At 32.5% G+C, this 21,377-nt stretch overlaps 2 protein-coding genes across 2 annotated transcripts; one reads left to right on the top strand and one right to left on the bottom strand.

Annotated features, from left to right (window-relative positions):
• The first annotated feature begins 11,361 nt into the window (after positions 1–11,361).
• On the top strand, positions 11,362–13,151 carry LOC139892494 (uncharacterized). The gene is made up of 2 exons (XM_071875601.1): positions 11,362–11,565; positions 12,595–13,151. The coding sequence occupies exons 1-2, from the start codon at positions 11,372–11,374 to the stop codon at positions 13,019–13,021; spliced, it is 621 nt and encodes a 206-aa protein (XP_071731702.1). The 5' UTR covers positions 11,362–11,371; the 3' UTR covers positions 13,022–13,151.
• Positions 13,152–13,313: 162 nt separating this feature from the next.
• LOC139892493 (probable apyrase 7) lies at positions 13,314–16,440 on the bottom strand. Its single transcript, XM_071875600.1, has 2 exons — positions 15,005–16,440; positions 13,314–13,936 (listed from the first exon to the last, which is right to left on the bottom strand). Exons 1-2 carry the CDS (start codon positions 16,140–16,142, stop codon positions 13,401–13,403), a joined length of 1,674 nt encoding a protein of 557 aa, XP_071731701.1. The 5' UTR covers positions 16,143–16,440; the 3' UTR covers positions 13,314–13,400.
• Positions 16,441–21,377: the final 4,937 nt, after the last annotated feature.

Below are 21,377 nucleotides of genomic sequence, written 5' to 3'. Positions count from 1 at the left end.
TAAGATTGAATATACTTTTCATAGGTTTCAAGTTTTTAACGTTTGTTGGTGCAACTTGATATAAAGTTTAAAGGTTAGATAAACGTGCGAAATCACCCTAATGTAAAATGTCGATACCCAAAGTCTAAGTTATTTACATTCCACATTCCAACTTTAAAATGATAGTCATAATAGTTATCTTATTAACATCACGAGGAAAATGTTGTAAGGTATGAATTGAAAATCAAATAGGAATCTTTACTAACACTTATCTAGTTCTCGTCAGTTGACACTTTGTTCTTATTTGTAAAATCATTTCACCATTTTCCGAATATGGTTAAAAGGGAAAGGTTTCCTAAATCAAAGTGGACCTCCTAATAGGGACTCGTAGCCATATTTCAATGTGTCACGACCCTACTTTTTCCGTTATCTTTTTCGTTAATTATTTAACGACCGTTAACTGTTAATTGTGCTACGTCATTCCATGACCTATATTATTATATTAATAATAATATATTAATTATTAAGTGTTATGTGAATAATTGTATTCATATTTTAATTTATACGTTTCTACGTGTCGCGGATTTCTATCCGGCGAATCTTTTCGGTTTTTAAACCAACGGTCGCGTTTTTGGGATATTTAAATCCTAATTATTTTAAATATGATATTTTAAGATCATATTATTGTATAGGGTATTTATATTTATTTTTCGTCGCGCGTTTGTTATCTTTCCGGATTTTTAATCGCGTAAGTGCGTTTTCGCGTTTCGGGATTCGTTCGGGCTTTCGGGCCACAAGCTATTACACTTTTAGCAAGATTGGGCCATGGGGACCACCCCATGACCCCCCATTCGGCCGACCATAAGGGGAGGGAGTATACTCCCCATTTTTTTTATTTTTCATCTCATTTACACATTACACAATTTTAATCTAAACCTAATTACCACTTTTGCTCTCCTTCCTCCCTTCCTTCTCTTTTTGGGTGACAACCAACACCACCAAACATCATCATCTTCATCAATTTTTCAAGCTTGGATCTAGAGATCGTTCATACAATCGGATTCCTCGTTCCGTTCTCTACGCGATTATACTAATTGTTTCTTGATTAGGGTATAAACCCTAACCCTAGAACTTTTAATTTTTATTTATTTTCTGTATTTTATGTTTATATTATTAGTATGATGATTATTAGTTGTTGTAATGTTGATTGTATGCATAGAGTTGCTCGATTGCATATTTTTCGGTTTGATAAAATTGGGACAGCAGCTTTTTCGTGTGTTTCTGATATTGTAACTGATTTTGATCATAAAATAAAGTATATAAATGAGTTCCTCTCATCAAGACATTAATTTTAGACTCCGGATTCATGTCGTTTCGATTTCCGGAGCCCTAGATATGATCAAAGTGGTATTTTGTTAAGATTGAAATGTGATTTTGGTATGAACCAGGTTTGGTCCGACTTTGTGACCATATTTGGTGACTTTAGGGTGTGTTAGTGTGTTAGGACTGATGGTGGGGCGAACTTTCATGTTCGGGTCATCTCAATCCGAGCCACGAATCACCCGTTACGTCTAAAACACATTTTTGATTGAATTGAAGTTCCAAGTAGTGTAATGGCTGTACATCACGACTTGTGGACTGTTCTTGGGGTGTTATTGAGTATACCAAAGTGTTGGGTGGTTTTATTAGGCAGAGTTATATGTAAGGCTCGCCGAAAACCGACACCCGGGGCTCAGGATACGACCCGATGAACTTTTGATTTAAAACTTTTGACTAATTATGAAACTTATTATATAAATAATGGATTTCATTATCATTTAATTACTTATGATAAAAAAAAGGTAATTATTATTATTTACAACTTATGATATATATTTATTATATCATTTAATTAATACTTACGATTTAAGTAACATTTTAATTAAACATATGATTAATAATACTTCATTATTAATGGAAAATACTTATGATAAGTATTAAAATTATATTATGAGATTACTATTATAAGACTTATAATAAGGATTAATTAATTATTTAATTATTATAAGGCTTAGTTATTATTTAATTATAATTTAATTATTAAATACTTATGATTTAATAGTTATAATTAGAAACTTATGATATGATTAATAATTCATTATTAATTAATAATACTTATGATATGATTTAAAATTTATTATTAATTAATAATATTTATATTATGACTAATATTTAATTAATTAATTAAATACTTATGTTATATTAATTATATTATTTAAACGTAGATTAACTTTAATAATTCATTTTAATTTAATTAAACTTATGTTATGACATAATTAGACATATTTAACTTTAATAAACGTTATAACTTATATTATTATTATAACTTACACTTTTAAAATTTACGTTGACTAAGTTTGACCAAGGTTGACTTTTGAATTGACTTTCGGTTGACTTTGACTTTCAGTTGACTTTTGTTGACTTTCTAATTAAGGAAACTTTCCTAACTTATAAACTTTCCTAAAATAGCAACTTTCTAAATTTGGAAACTTTCCAAAAATAGAAACTTTCCAAAAATAGAAACTTTCCAAAAATGGAAACCTGCTAAAAATAGAAAGTGTGTGTCCGTAAGCTGTTCCGATCAAACCAATGCATATTGAGTACTGTTCTATGTCTACTTGCAACATGTACAATAGCTATCATACTAAGACTTGACCTAAGTTAGTTATTTATATCGACCTGCTTTATTTATAGGTCGGCGTTGTGATCATTCCTGATCACTGTACTGCATTTGTTGTTCGCTTAATTGTGTTGGTTACTTCATTACTATTAAGGTGAGTTATAGTCCCGTTTTTACATACTTTTCAAAGTATATTTTTGAGATGTGATTACATGCATTTTATTTCACGTTTAGACACAAGTGACAATTAAATTTAAATTATTCATTGTGAGTTGAACAAAAATATTCCCTAGTCTGGTAACTGTAATCATTGGTTTCTACCGGTGAACGCGAATCCTACGGATAGATCTATCGGGTTTGACAACCCCATTTCGAGCTAGTCGCGCTAGCAATTTATAATCGGAATGTTTAGTACTTCGTATTTTGTTGTAGATACACTGTCCAGTGTATATTCTTATTGTGATTGGCAAGGGTAAATAAAGTGTAAGTGGTTACCAGGTGGCTCATTGATAATGGAATAATGTTTAATGTTTTCTAACATTTTTAAATCTTGTGGTCTAAAGTTTATTCAATTATTTAAACCTATAATTCACTCAACCTTTGTGTTGACAGTTTACTCGCATGTTTTCACAGGTACTTGAGTTTATGTGATGCTTCCGTTGTGTTTAGAAGAGTCTGCATGCATTTGGGCAGATTTTTATGAAACAATTTATGAAACTTAGGCTTGCATTCGATTTTTGAATAATTAATACTTGTGGGTTGTTGACAATGTTTTGTGTCAACTTTGGATTATTAATATGTTGGGTTACTTTTAACTACATATTTTGGTATGCTTTCCTTTTTGGGAAACTTTTGAAATAAAAGAATGCAATGTCGTTTGTTAAATTCATTTAAGTTCGATCAAGCTGTGGGACCAAGTGACGGAGCCGTTAAGTGTTTTGACGGGGCCATCACACAATGTATCTAATAATGCAATCATTTGATATTATCTTTTAAATATATTTTGAAACAAATACGTTTATATAAAGTATTATACGTCTAATACTTTGTTAATGTTTTCAAGTTATAATATATACACATATACATATATAATCATGTTCGTTCATATAATAGTTCGTGAATCATTGGAATTTGGTCGAGGTTAAATGAGTGTATGAACACAGTTTAAAATTCTTGAGATTCAACTTACAAACTTTGCTTATCGTGTCGGGAATATATAAAGATTAAAGTTTAAATTTGATCGAAAGTTTCCGAGTTGTCACACAAAATTAGAAGGATTATGTTAGCATGTATCATATTAAATAATATGATAACCGAGGACAACGGTCGTGCATTTTGTGGCTCGAGGAGAAATATCGTCCGATTCGACGTGCACGAGGAACATTCCAAGAAAGAGTCGAGGTGCATATACGGATGGACGCGGAATTAAGAGATGTGGGCATGAAGCGACTACTACGAGATATGCTTGTAGAACACGTGTATAATCTTCCACCTCATTATCGTATTCGACATGATCCAACAAGAAATCCAAATAATCAAGATGAGGCAGGACCTTCACACTTTAACGATGACGAATAAGAAGACGACGTTGAAGAAGAAGGCGAAGAGTAGTTTTTTAATTTTAATGTAATTTTATTTTTCAAATTTTAATGTAATTTTAAGTTTAATTATTGTAATGTTTTTAATTTTTAATAAAAGTTTAATTTTATTTTAAAAAATATTGTTTAGAAAAAATAAAAAGTTGTTATAATATATAAATATATATATATAAATGGATAGTCAATTATTGATACACAAAAGTAATATTATTGTATTACCTAAACTTGTGATATTTTTGCTATAAATAGCCATGAATGCAAGCATTAAACTTGCACCATTTTCTCACACTTACAAAGTGTTTCTTTCTTTCTCTCCATTATCATCTTTGCTCTTACACTTCATTATTAGCATTCTTAATCAAGAATCAAACCACTAAAGGTAGTTATAAGCCTACTGAATTATAACATCAAGAATCAAACCACTAAAGGTAGTTATAAGCCTACTGAATTATAACACGTTATCAGCACGATAATCTTAATACTAATTATGGTTGGCTCTGCCACCTAAATGATATATGGTCGGTTATACCACCTGAATAATATATGGTCGACACTATCGCCTAATTATCATTTATGTTACTAACATTTATATTTCTATTATCTAACATTTATATGGTCGACACTGTCACCTAATTATCATTTATGTTATATAACATTTATTTATGATTGCTTACATATGGTCGACACTGTCGCTTACTTATCATTTATGTTATATTAAATTTATGTTTAATGTTTATATACTTATGAATATAAATTGACTCTAATTTATCATGTTGTTTGTTTTAATTTTTGATAATAGAAAATGTCGAATCTGGAAAAGCTTAAATTTACTCCTTTAGAATCAACGGGAAACAACTACATGCCATGGGTTATAAAAGTAAAAATGCATCTTAAATCAATGGGCATTCTTGAAACCATAAATGAAAACAACACTTGTTCTGAAAAAGAACAAGCAACGGCATGTTGCTTTATTCATCAACATATTGATGAATGCTTACAAAATAATTATGTGACTGTAGAAGATCCCCATGTTTTATGGAAAGGTCTCAAAAGCAGATTCAATAATCAAAGAGAAATTTTACTTCCAGCTGCTATGGATCAATGGAGAACATTAAGGTTCCAAAACTTTAAGAAAGTAAATGAATACAGCTCAGCTCTGTATAATACAATCTCACAACTTAAATTCTGTGGACATGAAATAAGTGATGCAGACATGTTGGAAAAAACTTTCTCCACAATGAATGCTGCCAACATCACAGTGCAAATAAATTTGAGAATGCTAAAGTTCAACACATATCCTGAACTTAATTCATATCTCTTGGTTGCAGAGCAAAATGATGAGCTATTAATGAAAAATCAGCAAATCCCGTCCTACTGGTACACTTGCAATTCCTGAAGCAAATACTGCAAATAATTATAAACAGGGACAAGGACGCGGGCAAGGTCGTGGTTATAATAACCATCGCCATCATCATGCCAAAAGCCATAACTATGGTAGAAACCATCCTTATGGTAATGGGAATGGGCGTGGACGTGGCCGTGGTCGTGGCCGTGGTGGTCAAAGAAATAATAATCCACGAAAATATAAATATCAACCACAAAACAAGCCCACTAAACAAGATGTTGAAGAAAATTCTTCTAAAAATTCTGAAGAATCTTGTTACAGATGTGGTAGAATGGGCCACTGGGCTAATACTTGCCGAACATCTAAACATCTTGTTAAGATGTATCAGGATTCGCTGAAAGGTAAAGAAAAGGAAGTAAATTTTGTGGATAATATTGATCCAACAGTCACTGAGCAACCATCTGATTTATATGAAGATTTCTTGAATTAAATTAATATGTTTCTTTTATAAATAAAACGATTTAACCTTTGTCATCATGTTTTCTCAAATGTTTCAGTTCTATATGTTTTACCAAATGTTCCAGTTCTATGTTTGATGTTTCAATTCTATGTATGTCAAATGTTTCAGTTTTATCTATTTGTGTGTAATAAACATTTTGTGTAACATTTATATACTTACTGTTTGTTTCTTATATATGAAGTTTAATATGAATTCTGCTGGAACACAACATCAATCAAGTAGTGGAGATCTCTGTATAGCAGATAGTGGTACTACACATACTATACATAAATCTGAAAAATATTTCATTGATTTGAAACCAACGGAAGGAACTATACATACAATATCAGGTGTTGCTAACTTGATAGAAGGGATAGGAAAGGCAAAATTCATATTACCAAACGGTACAATATTTTTAATTAATAATGCCTTATTCTCTCCTAAGTCAAGCAGAAATTTATTGAGTTTTTCTGACATATACCTTAATGGATATGATTATCAGTCAGTAACGGCAGAAAATGAGAAATATTTAAGTATCACTAACAAGAATCACGTGATTGAAAAACTGCCAAGACTTAATTCTGGATTACATTATACACATATAAATGTACCAGAAGCACATATGGTGATTAAAGAAAAGTATATTGATCCTGGTGTATTTAATTTATGGCATAACAGATTGGGCCATCCAGGATCAACAATGATGAAAAGAATTATTGAATGTACACATGGACATCCACTGAAGGATAGAAAAATCCTTCATGATACAATGGTTCCATGTATATCTTGCTCTCTTGGAAAATTGATAACTAAACCCTCACCACTTAAGGTTGAGAAAGAATCACCAATGTTTCTTGAAAGAATTCAAGGTGATATTTGTGGACCAATTCATCCACCATGTGGACCATTTAGATATTTCATGGTCCTAATAGACGCATCTAGTAGATGGTCTCATGTTTGTCTGTTATCAAGCCGTAATGTGGCATTTGCAAAATTTCTTGCCGAAATTATTAAATTGAGAGCACATTTTCCTGATTACATCATTAAAAAGGTGAGACTTGATAATGCTGGTGAGTTTACATCTCAAGCATTTAATGACTATTGCATGTCTATAGGAATTGTTGTTGAACATTCTGTTGCTCATGTGCATACACAAAATGGTTTAGCCGAGTCACTGATTAAACGTTTACAGTTAATCGCTAGATCATTGATAATGAGAACAAAACTCCCTGTATCTATATGGGGTCATGCAATTTTACATGCTGCTGCATTGATTCGCATCAGACCAAGTGCAAGTCATAAATATTCCCCCTTACAACTTGCTTTTGGTCAAGAGCCAAATATTTCCCACCTTAGAACATTTGGTTGTGCAGTATATGTTCCAATTGCGCCACCACAACGTACAAAAATGGGTCCTCAAAGGAGGTTGGGAATATATGTTGGATATGAAACATCTTCAATCATAAGGTATATTGAACCTATGACAGGTGATATTTTTACAGCACGTTTTGCTGATTGTCATTTTAATGAAACATTGTTTCCTAGATTAGGGGAGAAATAAAAAATAAAGAAAATGATGTTTCATGGTGTGAACCTCAATTAAAGTATCTTGATCCTCGCACAAAAGAATGCGAGATAGAAGTTCAAAAGATAATGCATATACAAGAACTTGCAAATCAATTGCCTGATGCATTCACAGATACAAAAAGGGTGACTAAATCATATATACCAGCAGTTAATACTCCAGCTCGAGTTGAGATTCCAAATCGAAAAACTGATAATGTAGTCACTCAAGAATCTATGCCACGTCTGAAACGTGGGAGACCAATTGGTTCCAAAGATAAAAATCCTCGAAAAAGAAAATCAGCTGATAATAAGGTAAAAGAAAGTGTTCAAAAAGAACCACAAATCAGTACTCCTACTGCAGAGGAGATTGATGATGTTAATACTGAAATTGCAATCAATTATGCACATTCAAAAATATTATGGAACCGAAATGAAATGAAAAATCTTGATGAGAAATTTTCATTTAATGTTGCATATGACGTCATGAATAATGATGATGATCCAGAACCAACATCTATGGTTGAATGTCAAAATAGACATGATTGGGCTCAATGAAAAGAAGCAATACGAGCTGAATTAGAATCACTCAATAAAAGAAAAGTTTTCGGATCCATCATTCTCACTCCTAAAGATGTGAAACCTGTAGGATACAGATGGATTTTTGTCCGAAAAAGAAATGAGAAAAATGAAGTTACAAGGTATAAAGCTAGACTTGTAGCTCAGGGTTTTTCTCAAAGACCGAGAATTGATTATGAAGAAACTTATTCCCCTGTTATGGATGCAATTACTTTTAGATACTTAATCAGCCTGACAGTTTCTAAAAATTTAGAAATGCATCTCATGGATGTTGTGACTGCTTATCTATATGGATCACTTGATAGTGATATATATATGAAGATACCTGAAAGATTTAAGGTACCAGAAGCATCAAATGCAAAACCTAAAGAAATGTATTCGATTAAATTACAAAGATCTTTATATGGGTTAAAACAATCGAGACGTATGTGGTATAACCGATTAAGTGATTACTTGATAAGCAAAGGGTATACAAATAACCTTACTTGTCCTTGTGTTTTCATTAAGAAAACAACATCCGGATATGTGATCATAGCTGTTTATGTTGATGATCTTAACATCATAGGTACAAATAAAGAGATCCATGAAGCCATTCAACTTCTAAAGAAAGAATTTGAAATGAAAGATCTAGGAAAAACCAAGTATTGCCTTGGTTTACAAATTGAGCATATTCCTAATGGTTTACTTGTACATCAAACAACATATACTGAAAAGATTCTGAAACGTTTCAATATGGACAAGGCAAAACCATTAAGTACTCCTATGGTTGTTAGATCACTCAATGTTGAAACTGATCCATTTCGTCCATGTGAAGATCATGAAGATATTCTTGGACCAGAAGTACCATATCTTAGTGCAATTGGAGCTCTTATGTATCTTACAAATTGTACAAGACCTGACATTTCTTTTGCATTTAATTTGTTGGCAAGGTTCAGCTCTGCTCCTACCAAAAGACACTGGAATGGGATCAAACACATATTTCGATACCTTCGAGGAACTACTGATTTAGGATTATTTTATTCTAACGAATCAAAACAAGATTTGGTTGGTTATGCTGATGCAGGTTATTTATCTGATCCACATAAAGCTAAATCTCAAACTGGATATGTATTCCTAAATGGAGGTACTGCAATATCATGGCGTTCTCAAAACAAACACTTGTTGCTACATCATCAAATCATGCCGAAGTGATTGCATTACATGAAGCTACTCGGGAATGTTTTTGGTTGAGATCAATGACACAAATCATTACTGATTCTTGTGGACTAGAACGCGATAAAAGTCCAACAATTATCTATGAAGATAATGCAGCTTGCATAGCACAGATGAAAGAAGGGTATATCAAAAGTGACCGAACCAAACACATACCTCCTAGATTCTTCTCATACACTCAAAATCTCATTAAGGACAACGAGATTGAAATGAGATATGTTCAATCCAGCAAAAACTCTGCTGATCTTTTCACGAAAGCACTTCCAACTGCTATTTTCAGAACACACGTTCATAACATTGGTATGAGACATGTTCAAAAGATGTAACAACTGAAGCGATGTTTACTTGAGGGGGAGTCAACTCCATGCTGCACTCTTTTTCCCTTAGCTAAAGTTTTTTTTCCCACTGGGTTTTCTTTAGCAAGGTTTTTAACGAGGCAATAACTTACAGTTGATCTTCAACAAACAAAATTGCTATCCAAGGGGGAGTGTTATAATATATAAATATATATAAATGGATAGTCAATTATTGATACACAAAAGTAATATTATTGTATTACCTAAACTTGTGATATTTTTGCTATAAATAGCCATGAATGCAAGCATTAAACTTGCACCATTTTCTCACACTTACAAAGTGTTTCTTTCTTTCTCTCCATTATCATCTTTGCTCTTACACTTCATTATTAGCATTCTTAATCAAGAATCAAACCATTAAAGGTAGTTATAAGCCTACTGAATTATAACATCAAGAATCAAACCACTAAAGGTAGTTATAAGCCTACTGAATTATAACAAAAGTAATAAAAAAATATGAAAAAGGTGTAACTGTTGGGAGTGTTTAGTCCTGGGAAGGAAGTGCTGATGTGGCGCTGAGGTGACGTCTAGTCCTGGAGGACTAAGGCGAAACCACTGAGAGTGCTCTAATAGTCTAGTACACTTATTTGCCCTCCACTTCATTTCCTTTTCTTTCAAAATAAAACTAGAGGACAAAACCATATATATATATATATATATATATATATATATATATATATATATATATATATATATATATATATATATATATATATATATATATATAGGATTAAGAGGAAAGAACAAAATGGGGAAGTGGGGGGTATGGATACGCGTACTCTTGCGCCAAGCACTTGTGCGTATCGCGTGCTGGGCGCACGCTCATTTGGTTAATCCCACATGCAAAATAGGGAGCGCGACACAACTTTGCTTGGCGTGCACAAAAACAATCTTATCCTTATTGAAGTTATAATCTTTTCCTAATTATTATCCCGTTTAATAAGCACTATAAATACAAACCCTAAACCTCATTTATCACCAACGACAACAGCAACATCTTGGGATACTCGAATTACAATTACGATTACTCTCAAGATAAAGAAAGCTTATGGTAACAGGTATGTTTCATGAACATAACCCTTTTAAGCTTCCTGGTAGTAGCGATTGATTACTTCACCAAATCGGTTGAGGCAAAACCATTGGCAGTTATCACTAGCCTTCACATTCGAAACTTCTTTTGGGCGAACATCGTGTGCAGATTCGGCATTCCTAACGAAATTGTTTTGTTACTTAATTTGAAGTCTTAAGATCTAATGGTGGTGTATTGAGTTTGATTTAGTTAGGGTTCTTGTTAGAATACGAACGAGACTCAAAATGGAGAAGAAATATGTAAATTGATGAAAATACGTTCATATGCTTGGAAAATGACAACACTAGCGACTAAAATTGACAAAAAATGGATGAAAGAACGAGGAATGTAGAACGTTCAGATATTAGGGACGAGGAATGCATAAATAATAGGAAAAGGACGAATAGTCGATGTTAAAGTAAACTTTGAGGACTAGGAGTGAAATCTTGTCTTAAAAATATAAATATACTTTGATTGATAACTGGCACCAAACGAACGTTCTGGAGAAAACAATGGGGAAACTGAATTTATCCCTGATAACCATCGTCTGCATTTTAGGGTTTAGTAACGCATACGAATCACCAGAATACACAGTAATTCACTCCGAATCGGAATTCGAAATCAGATTGTATAATCAAACAGTCTGGATGACTGCTCCCGTCAAAGAAACCTCGTTTCGTAAAGCCACCAACGATGGCTTCCATAGGTTTTCTCTTCACTCTTTCATACTTAATTTATACAATTATTTCATATTCATGCCTAAACTTTGATTGTAGAGTCTGATTTTGTTTGAAGTCGCTATTTTAGTTTTTTTAATCAAATTGAATTTTAATTATTTCAGCTGTGTTTATAATAGAAAAAATGTACAGCTAGGATTTGTATGCACCTGTTGTATCAATGTAATACACAATACCTCACGAGATATTATTACTTAACAGCTACTGGAATCAATATTTTGTGACCAGTGTTTTTTTTACTTGTACAATGCTCCATCTTATTTTACTTTAGTTTTGTTGAATATGTATTCATAATATGGTAAAGGATTTATGCAGTAATTTGTATGTATAATCACTTAATCAGTGTTAATCAGTGACACTTTATGTATTAAATTTAGTTAATTTTTGTGCTCTATATGATTAACAGTGGCGATTCCAGGATTAAAACGCAATGGGTCCCCAAATTTTTCAGTACTAATTATGTTTGAATGTTAATTTAGTGGTAGTTTACTTTCAAAAAACTACAAACTCGAAAAAAAATATGGTGTCCGAGTAGTTAAATTTAGTGGTGTTATAAACAATTTAAAAGAAAAGCTATATATTTAAAAAATATTGTGGTCATGCGGTTAAATTTAGTAGTGTCCTGTACAATTTAACGAGTATTTTCTACTAAAATTTTTCAAATTAGTGGTTTCTCGTGACCCCACGGGTATACTACTAGAGTCGCCACTGAGGATTGATAAGGATTATAGCCTATAGAAGAATTGAACTTTCAGAAACGAGCTCACATTAATATCATAGCAGCCTCCATTTATCCCTTTCCAATTATGTGGCAGTACTGGTTGGGGTGCAAATGTTTAGGGACTGTGGGATTATTTGTGTGGACCCGTAACCTAGCTCACCTAACATCAAAATCATCTGTGATCGAGACTCGAGTGCAACTGTGCTTGTTTAGTTTTGTGCAACCGACCCATCATTCTTGGCAAGCAATTCATTCTAATGTACATCTTGTTTTAAAGGTTGTTCCAGTATATCGAAGGTGCAAATTTGAACAATTCTCGAGTATCAATGACTCTGCCTGTTTTAACAAGCCTGATCCCGGGAGCAGGGGATTCATCAGCATATATAGTTCATTTCTACCTTCCTACAAAGTTCCAAGACACGCCTCCCGTTCCACTTCCGGAACTTAACCTTTCGCCTGATTCGTGGCCCACCTCATGCAAAGCAGTCCGCCAATTCTCGGGTTTTGCTAGGGATAAAAACACAGCTAAAGAGGTCGAGAAGCTAACCACTAGTTTAAGTAATTCACAATACTCTACTTCTTCCTCTGGTAACTTTGCGTACTCAATTGCACAATACAACTCTCCTTTAAAGTTCTTTGGACGAGTAAATGAAGTTTGGGTCGATGTTGATGGCTGTGAGACCACTAGCGTAGCGGCTTACTGAAGTCTATAACCATATGCTTAGGTTGGCCCATGTCACCTTACACGCGTACCTATACTTGGCTTAATACCGCATGACTTGTTACTTTTGTCTGTTCTTGTTGTAATTATGGTAAAAAAAAAAAAAAAAAAAAAAAAAAAAAAAAAACTTGCAGTGGTAGTTACTTGTGAATTGTAATGATATTTTCACTATGTTTTTGTCGTTAAAAATCTTTATTTGTGCTGTCATATTACTTACGAAACTCGAAATAGCCTCTCCTGTTAATTATACTAGAGATTTCAACAGACAATTTAAGAGCTGCATAACTATCCACAAATTCTAAAAATGAATGCATTGCTGTTTACAAGTAATGGCTACATGAATGAATTACAAGTGTAGATTCCTACGCAGGGCTACGTTTAGAATTGATGTAAGGTGGTATAGATGTCACCTTTCTTCCTAACATGGGCAGCTTAATCTGGCTACGATAAACAACAAATAAAAGGAATGCGAGAAGAACAAACAGAAAATATGGTGACAATATCACCCTCGTTAGTGTTAAATTAGAAACAATGCTTTGAGCTCTAAAAGTGTCACTTAGCCATAAGTTTTTTCCTTCAACCAACGCGGCTCCTAAGGTCCAAGAAATGTCCCTGGGACCAAAAACAATATCTTTATTGCCGACACAAACGGTCTTTTCAATGAGTGAAACGATATACGGAACTCGAAAACAGAGAAGCTCGGCATACTTTTGGTTTATTGACATGTTGGTCAAACCAGCCAATGATCTTGAACACAATTCCTCGCCTTTTTCCCATATCTTTGATATAGTTGTCGATGAGTTCAAGTTTAACAATTTGTAAACAGCGTAGAATCCAGATAATGCATGGAAACGTGAAACTGAGTGAGTACCTCCAAACAAATTCAGATTCATCTCGCCTTCATTATAAAAGTCGGCGGTGATTATCAATAAAATAAAATGAGACTAACAAGAAACTAGTAATTATAAGATCCTAAATAACTATTCCAACTAAAAGACTCCACAGCCAACATCTCACCGACCTCAGATAAGTTTGACAATATGGTTACCCGTCATCCAAATCAACATCACACAAGACCATTTTAGGGCAATCACTCGGTAAATGTAAACGGGTGAAAAACTAACCACGCCTAACACAACGATTACCAAGACACAACCTGCTGAAACCTTACAACGATTACTAAGTCAGCGGTGAGTTTTACTGACTTGATACCTTTTTTGCGCATTCTTTCTACAATATAATGATGAGACCCATTTAATAAAATAAAATAAATAAATAAATAAATAAATAAAAAAACTTCAACTCAATTATTTACAAATGGATCAGACAAAAAAAACTTACCTAAAAGAGCAACAAGTCAAATGGGTCAAATTGGTGAGTGTAGCACTGTAGCCTAAAGTCTACTTTTAATGGTATAGTATTAAATTGTATGCAAAGATTTAGATTAGTATTGTAAAACAAATTGTTTTTGTAATCACAACACGTTATTTGTTAATCACAACTAACACATTATTTGCTAAAGATATTTACAGTGGGCAAAAAGATGTTAGTGGGTCAATCCAACCTGACCCGTTTCAACACACAGCAAAGTGGGTGATGATATATCCACCATATAATAAAATAAATCCACCAAAATTTTGCATTAAAAGCTTGTACATTACAGGGCTTTGATACACAATTTTGGTGAATCTATCAAAAAGCGTAGTATGGGGGATCTATCACTACCTAGCAAAAATGACCCATTATAATCCAAATCTGATCCTATACCTACACGCTCGAGCTGCCCATAGTACAGCCTAAAATTCGGATTGGCTCGTATTGAAATATCTTACTTTACGTGTATGTAATTTAAATCAAAATTAATCACATATCATCATGTTGAGCTGCCCATAGTACAGCCTAAAATTCAAATGGACAAACAATGAAATAAATGCAAACAGAAAGAATATACATAAATTGAACTGACCATTCACTGAAGAAGGTCCTGTGCAATATGAATCATCCGATCGTTTTGACCTGTCTGATATGCTGCTTGAATTAGTGGCTGCAGCTCTTGCCAACACTTTACACTTCTCCCAATTCGGCTTTCCAACTAAATTTAACACCAAAAACTCGTTTTCTCTCATATACCTACTTGAATTCCCTTTAAAGCAGCCATAACAAGTGTAGTTCTGCATAAATCCAAACCTAAGACACGGATGACCGATCTCAAAACTTCCTAACTCACGATCTACAAACACTAGTGACTTACTAAGCATAACAACCGTTCTATCAAAACCTTCATTTAGTCCAAAAGCCGGCAACGAAACTGCCATTATCTGGTGCTCAAAAGCACCAATCTTTGACTTAAAAGAAACATGAACATCCAATATCGGCTCTCTAGTTTCTGTTGCTACCTGCAACGACGAACCACCAAGATCAAGAAGACCTAAAGTTGGCAATTTTGATGAATTCCCAAATATACCCATGTGATGATTTAAAGCTAGCCAACCATAATACGCCTCTTCTTCACCACTCAAAATCCTAATCCAATCTTTTTTATACTTAAAATCATGCAACTTAACAATACTCTCGACATCATCCAAAACCTCGTTAGCAGCATCTGTACTCAATCTTCTTAGCCCAGCTGTCGCCAACACAAAAATTGGAGTATCTTTACGCCTTTCATAAGGTACCCATTTTTCGGCCCTACGAATCAATGGCTCTATAGAAGACTTAACACCGGAAGCATTTCCTACAAACTTATCCAACCCGGGCTCGGTTTGCATACAATGGTATGCACAACCATCTTTAAAATCATCGATCTTTGTCGATTTATCAGGATAAGAATGTAGCAAAATTGGTAGCTTCGAATCTTTATCAGCTAAAAGACTATCTTTTAACATCCATTCGTATATATTCACTCTTGTCCCACTACTTCCACAGTCCAATACAACAGTGAAATATGAAGTATTTGTAGCAAATCTAGGGTTATAAAAAAGGTAGTAACCAGTTAATATAAGTAGTATAACTGTTACTGTTATGATGGTTATTTTTAGTACTGTGAAATGATGAAAATAACCTAAAGCAGGAAGCTTTAACTTCGAGGGGGATTTGGGTTCCATTGATCAAAAGCACAGTCTAACATTAAATATAAATGGTATGTCTATACCTATCTATATCTATATTTTGTATATATAATGTGTATTTTTCTTCATTTAAATAAAGGACTAAGAGTAACTCCAGGATCTGACTTCTGGACGTCCAAATAAACTGATTGATCTGTAAATTGCATACCTTTTTTTTTTGTGTTCTTTGAAGCCTCAATCCAATGCCTTTTTATTGCGTTTAACGTCAGAATTGAGTGGTTCAGACTCCGGATAGCCTAACAATAGCCGGAGATCACTTCCTGATAGTGACGGAAAACCTGCCACGATGATCGGTAGCTCGACGATCAGAACAACGACGACGTTGTGTGACCCAAAAGAGAACAACTTATTTATTTATTTAAGACAAAATTTTGACGATGGTGCTGAAATTGTACTAAATAAATTTAGTAGGGACCTTAAATTAATTTTTTTGACTTCGTTAAGCCTGATTTTTTAAGTTATTCCTTAGATGATCTTGAATTTATTAATCATTAAATTTGAGCCGTTAACAATAACAACAAATCTCACGAATGTAGGGTATGGGGATGTGGAGTGTAGACAATCATTTCTCGAACCCTAGATTAAAAGGAAGTCACTATTCCACTCGCGGGTATAGAACCCGTGACTAGATAAGATCGTCCCTCCCTCTACTCGAGAACCAAGAGATTGCTTCCTAAAGGACCTCCGGCAAGAAAAAGCTCCTCAAAACGAAAAAGTGCGGGCATACGTACCTGTAAGAGTTGTAGTGACCCGAACTTTTTCATGATTTTATATATTAAATGAAAACTATATTTGCATGATTAAATGTTTCTAACATGTTAAGCAATCAAACTTGTTAAGACTTGATTATTTGAAATGAGTTTCATATAGACAATTGACCACCCAAGTTGACCGGCGATTCACGAACGTTAAAAACTTGTAAAAACTACATGATGATGATATATATATATATATATATATATATATATATATATATATATATATATATATATATATATATGAGTAACATGAGATCATGATAAGTAAGTATCTCACTAAGTATATTAACAATGAGTGATATAAATAAAAATGAGATTATTGAATTAAGAAAATCGAAACAATATATATAACGATTATCGTTATAACAACGTCTTACTAAATACATATGAATCATATTAAGATATTGATACACTATGTTTAACATGATAAAATGATAGTTAAATATATCATTAAGGGTGTTAACAGCAAACTACATATGTAAAACAAGACTACTAACTTAAGAGTTTCGAAACAATTTATATATGTAACGATTATCATTGTAAATGTATTTTAACATATATATATATATATATATATATATATATATATATATATATATATATATATATATATATATATATATATATATATATATGATGTTAAGATATATTTATATATCATGTTATCATGTCAACATAACAATTTAACATCTCATTTAAGTATAATAACAATGAATTAACTACATTAAATGAGGTCGTTAACTTAAAGGTTTCAAAACAACATTTACATGTAACGACTAACGATGACTTAACGACTCAGTTAAAATGTATATACATGTAGTATTTTTAGATGTATTCATACACTTTTGAAAGACTTCAAGACACATATCAAAGTACTTCTACTTATCAAAAATGCTTACAATTGCATTCTCATTCATTTTCATCAACAATTCTACTCGTATACACCCGTATTCGTACTCGTACAATACACAACTTCTAAATGTATTTACTATTGGTATATACACTCCAATGCTCAGCTCTTAGCATCCCTTGTGAGTCACCAAGACATGTGGGAACCATCATTTGACAACTAGCATGACTTATGAGCATGAAAACAAAAACTAGTAACCTTATATTGACTAAGCATTAGGCATTTTTTTCAAACAACACACATCACATTTCTTTGATTTTATAATCCAAATTCTCTCCATATTAACTCTCTCTAAGCTTAAGAACGTCTATACTTCAGTAATATTGATCATCTAGGTCAATCTGAAATGTCCCGTTCTTATTGATTAAAAACGTTCCATATTAATTGATTTCGTTGCGAGGTTTTGACCTCTATATGAGACGTTTTTCAAAGACTGCATTCATTTTTAAAACAAACCATAACCTTTATTTCATAAATAAAGGTTTAAAAAGCTTTACGTAGATTATCAAATAATGATAATCTAAAATATCTTGTTTACACACGACCATTACATAATGGTTTACAATACAAATATGTTACATCGAAATCAGTTTCTTGAATGCAGTTTTTACACAATATCATACAAACATGGACTCCAAATCTTGTCCTTATTTTAGTATGCAACAGCGGAAGCTCTTAGTATTCACCTGAGAATAAACATGCTTTAAACGTCAACAAAAATGTTGGTGAGTTATAGGTTTAACCTATATATATCAAATTGTAACAATAGACCACAAGATTTCATATTTCAATATACATCCCATACATAGAGATAAAAAATCATTCATATGGTGAACACCTGGTAACCGACATTAACAAGATGCATATATAAGAATATCCCCATCATTCCGGGACACCCTTCGGATATGATATAAATTTCGAAGTACTAAAGCATCCGGTACTTTGGATGGGGTTTGTTAGGCCCAATAGATCTATCTTTAGGATTCGCGTCAATTAGGGTGTCTGTTCCCTAATTCTTAGATTACCAGACTTAATAAAAAGGGGCATATTCGATTTCGATAATTCAACCATAGAATGTAGTTTCACGTACTTGTGTCTATTTTGTAAATCATTTATAAAACCTGCATGTATTCTCATCCCAAAATATTAGATTTTAAAAGTGGGACTATAACTCACTTTCACAGATTTTTACTTCGTCGGGAAGTAAGACTTGGCCACTGGTTGATTCACGAACCTATAACAATATATACATATATATCAAAGTATGTTCAAAATATATTTACAACACTTTTAATATATTTTGATGTTTTAAGTTTATTAAGTCAGCTGTCCTCGTTAGTAACCTATAACTAGTTGTCCACAGTTAGATGTACAGAAATAAATCGATAAATATTATCTTGAATCAATCCACGACCCAGTGTATACGTATCTTAGTATTGATCACAACTCAAACTATATATATTTTGGAATCAACCTCAACCCTGTATAGCTAACTCCAACATTCACATATAGAGTGTCTATGGTTGTTCCGAAATATATATAGATGTGTCGACATGATAGGTCGAAACATTCTATACGTGTCTATGGTATCTCAAGATTACATAATATACAATACAAGTTGATTAAGTTATGGTTGGAATAGATTTGTTACCAATTTTCACGTAGCTAAAATGAGAAAAATTATCCAATCTTGTTTTACCCATAACTTCTTCATTTTAAATCCATTTTGAGTGAATCAAATTGCTATGGTTTCATATTGAACTCTATTTTATGAATCTAAACAGAAAAAGTATAGGTTTATAGTCGGAAAAATAAGTTACAAGTCGTTTTTGTAAAGGTAGTCATTTCAGTCGAAAGAACGACGTCTAGATGACCATTTTAGAAAACATACTTCCACTTTGAGTTTAACCATAATTTTTGGATATAGTTTCATGTTCATAATAAAAATCATTTTCTCAGAATAACAACTTTTAAATCAAAGTTTATCATAGTTTTTAATTAACTAACCCAAAACAGCCCGCGGTGTTACTACGACGGCGTAAATCCGGTTTTACGGTGTTTTTCGTGTTTCCAGGTTTTAAATCATTAAGTTAGCATATCATATAGATATAGAACATGTGCTTAGTTGATTTTAAAAGTCAAGTTAGAAGGATTAACTTTTGTTTGCGAACAAGTTTAGAATTAACTAAACTATGTTCTAGTGATTACAAGTTTAAACCTTCGAATAAGATAGCTTTATATGTATGAATCGAATGATGTTATGAACATCATTACTACCTTAAGTTCCTTGGATAAACCTACTGGAAAAGATAAAAATGGATCTAGCTTCAACGGATCCTTGGATGGCTCGAAGTTCTTGAAGCAGAATCATGACACGAAAACAAGTTCAAGTAAGATCATCACTTGAAATAAGATTGTTATAGTTATAGAAATTGAACCAAAGTTTGAATATGATTATTATCTTGTATTAGAATGATAACCTACTGTAAGAAACAAAGATTTCTTGAGGTTGGATGATCACCTTACAAGATTGGAAGTGAGCTAGCAAACTTGAAAGTATTCTTGATTTTATGTAACTAGAACTTGTAGAATTTATGAAGAACACTTAGAACTTGAAGATAGAACTTGAGAGAGATCAATTAGATGAAGAAAATTGAAGAATGAAAGTGTTTGTAGGTGTTTTTGGTCGTTGGTGTATGGATTAGATATAAAGGATATGTAATTTTGTTTTCATGTAAATAAGTCATGAATGATTACTCATATTTTTGTAATTTTATGAGATATTTCATGCTAGTTGCCAAATGATGGTTCCCACATGTGTTAGGTGACTCACATGGGCTGCTAAGAGCTGATCATTGGAGTGTATATACCAATAGTACATACATCTAAAAGCTGTGTATTGTACGAGTACGAATACGGGTGCATACGAGTAGAATTGTTGATGAAACTGAACGAGGATGTAATTGTAAGCATTTTTGTTAAGTAGAAGTATTTTGATAAGTGTCTTGAAGTCTTTCAAAAGTGTATGAATACATATTAAAACACTACATGTATATATATTTTAACTGAGTCGTTAAGTCATCGTTAGTCGTTACATGTAAATGTTGTTTTGAAACCTTTAGGTTAACAATCTTGTTGAATGTTGTTAACCCATTGTTTATTATAACAAATGAGATGTTAAATTGTTATATTATCATGATATTATCATGTATGAATATCTCTTAATATGATATATATACATTAAATGTCTTTACAACGATAATCGTTACATATATGTCTCGTTTAAAAATCATTAAGTTAGTAGTCTTGTTTTTTACATATGTAGTTCATTGTTAATATACTTAATGATATGTTTACTTATCATAGTATCATTTTAACTATATATATATATATATATATATATATATATATATAGATATATATCCATATATATGTCATCATATAGTTTTTACAAGTTTTAACGTTCGTGAATCACCGGTCAACTTGGGTGGTCAATTGTCTATATGAAACATATTTCAATTAATCAAGCCTTAACAAGTTTGA

The sequence above is a fragment of the Rutidosis leptorrhynchoides genome, chromosome 2 (genome assembly GCF_046630445.1).
Source record: "Rutidosis leptorrhynchoides isolate AG116_Rl617_1_P2 chromosome 2, CSIRO_AGI_Rlap_v1, whole genome shotgun sequence".
Classification (NCBI taxonomy): domain Eukaryota; kingdom Viridiplantae; phylum Streptophyta; class Magnoliopsida; order Asterales; family Asteraceae; genus Rutidosis; species Rutidosis leptorrhynchoides.
Note: the sequence above shows the minus strand (reverse complement) of the source record. Positions and strands in the feature narration are given on the sequence as shown.

Coding starts and splice junctions, on each gene's coding strand:
- LOC139892494 (XM_071875601.1), top strand. CDS start 11,372: ATGGGGAAACTGAATTTATCCCTGATAACCATCGTCTGCATTTTAGGG. Junction 11,566..12,594: donor ACCAACGATGGCTTCCATAG/GTTTTCTCTTCA, acceptor CTTGTTTTAAAG/GTTGTTCCAGTATATCGAAG.
- LOC139892493 (XM_071875600.1), bottom strand. CDS start 16,142: ATGGAACCCAAATCCCCCTCGAAGTTAAAGCTTCCTGCTTTAGGTTAT. Junction 13,937..15,004: donor AGGACCTTCTTCAGTGAATG/GTCAGTTCAATT, acceptor TTTATAATGAAG/GCGAGATGAATCTGAATTTG.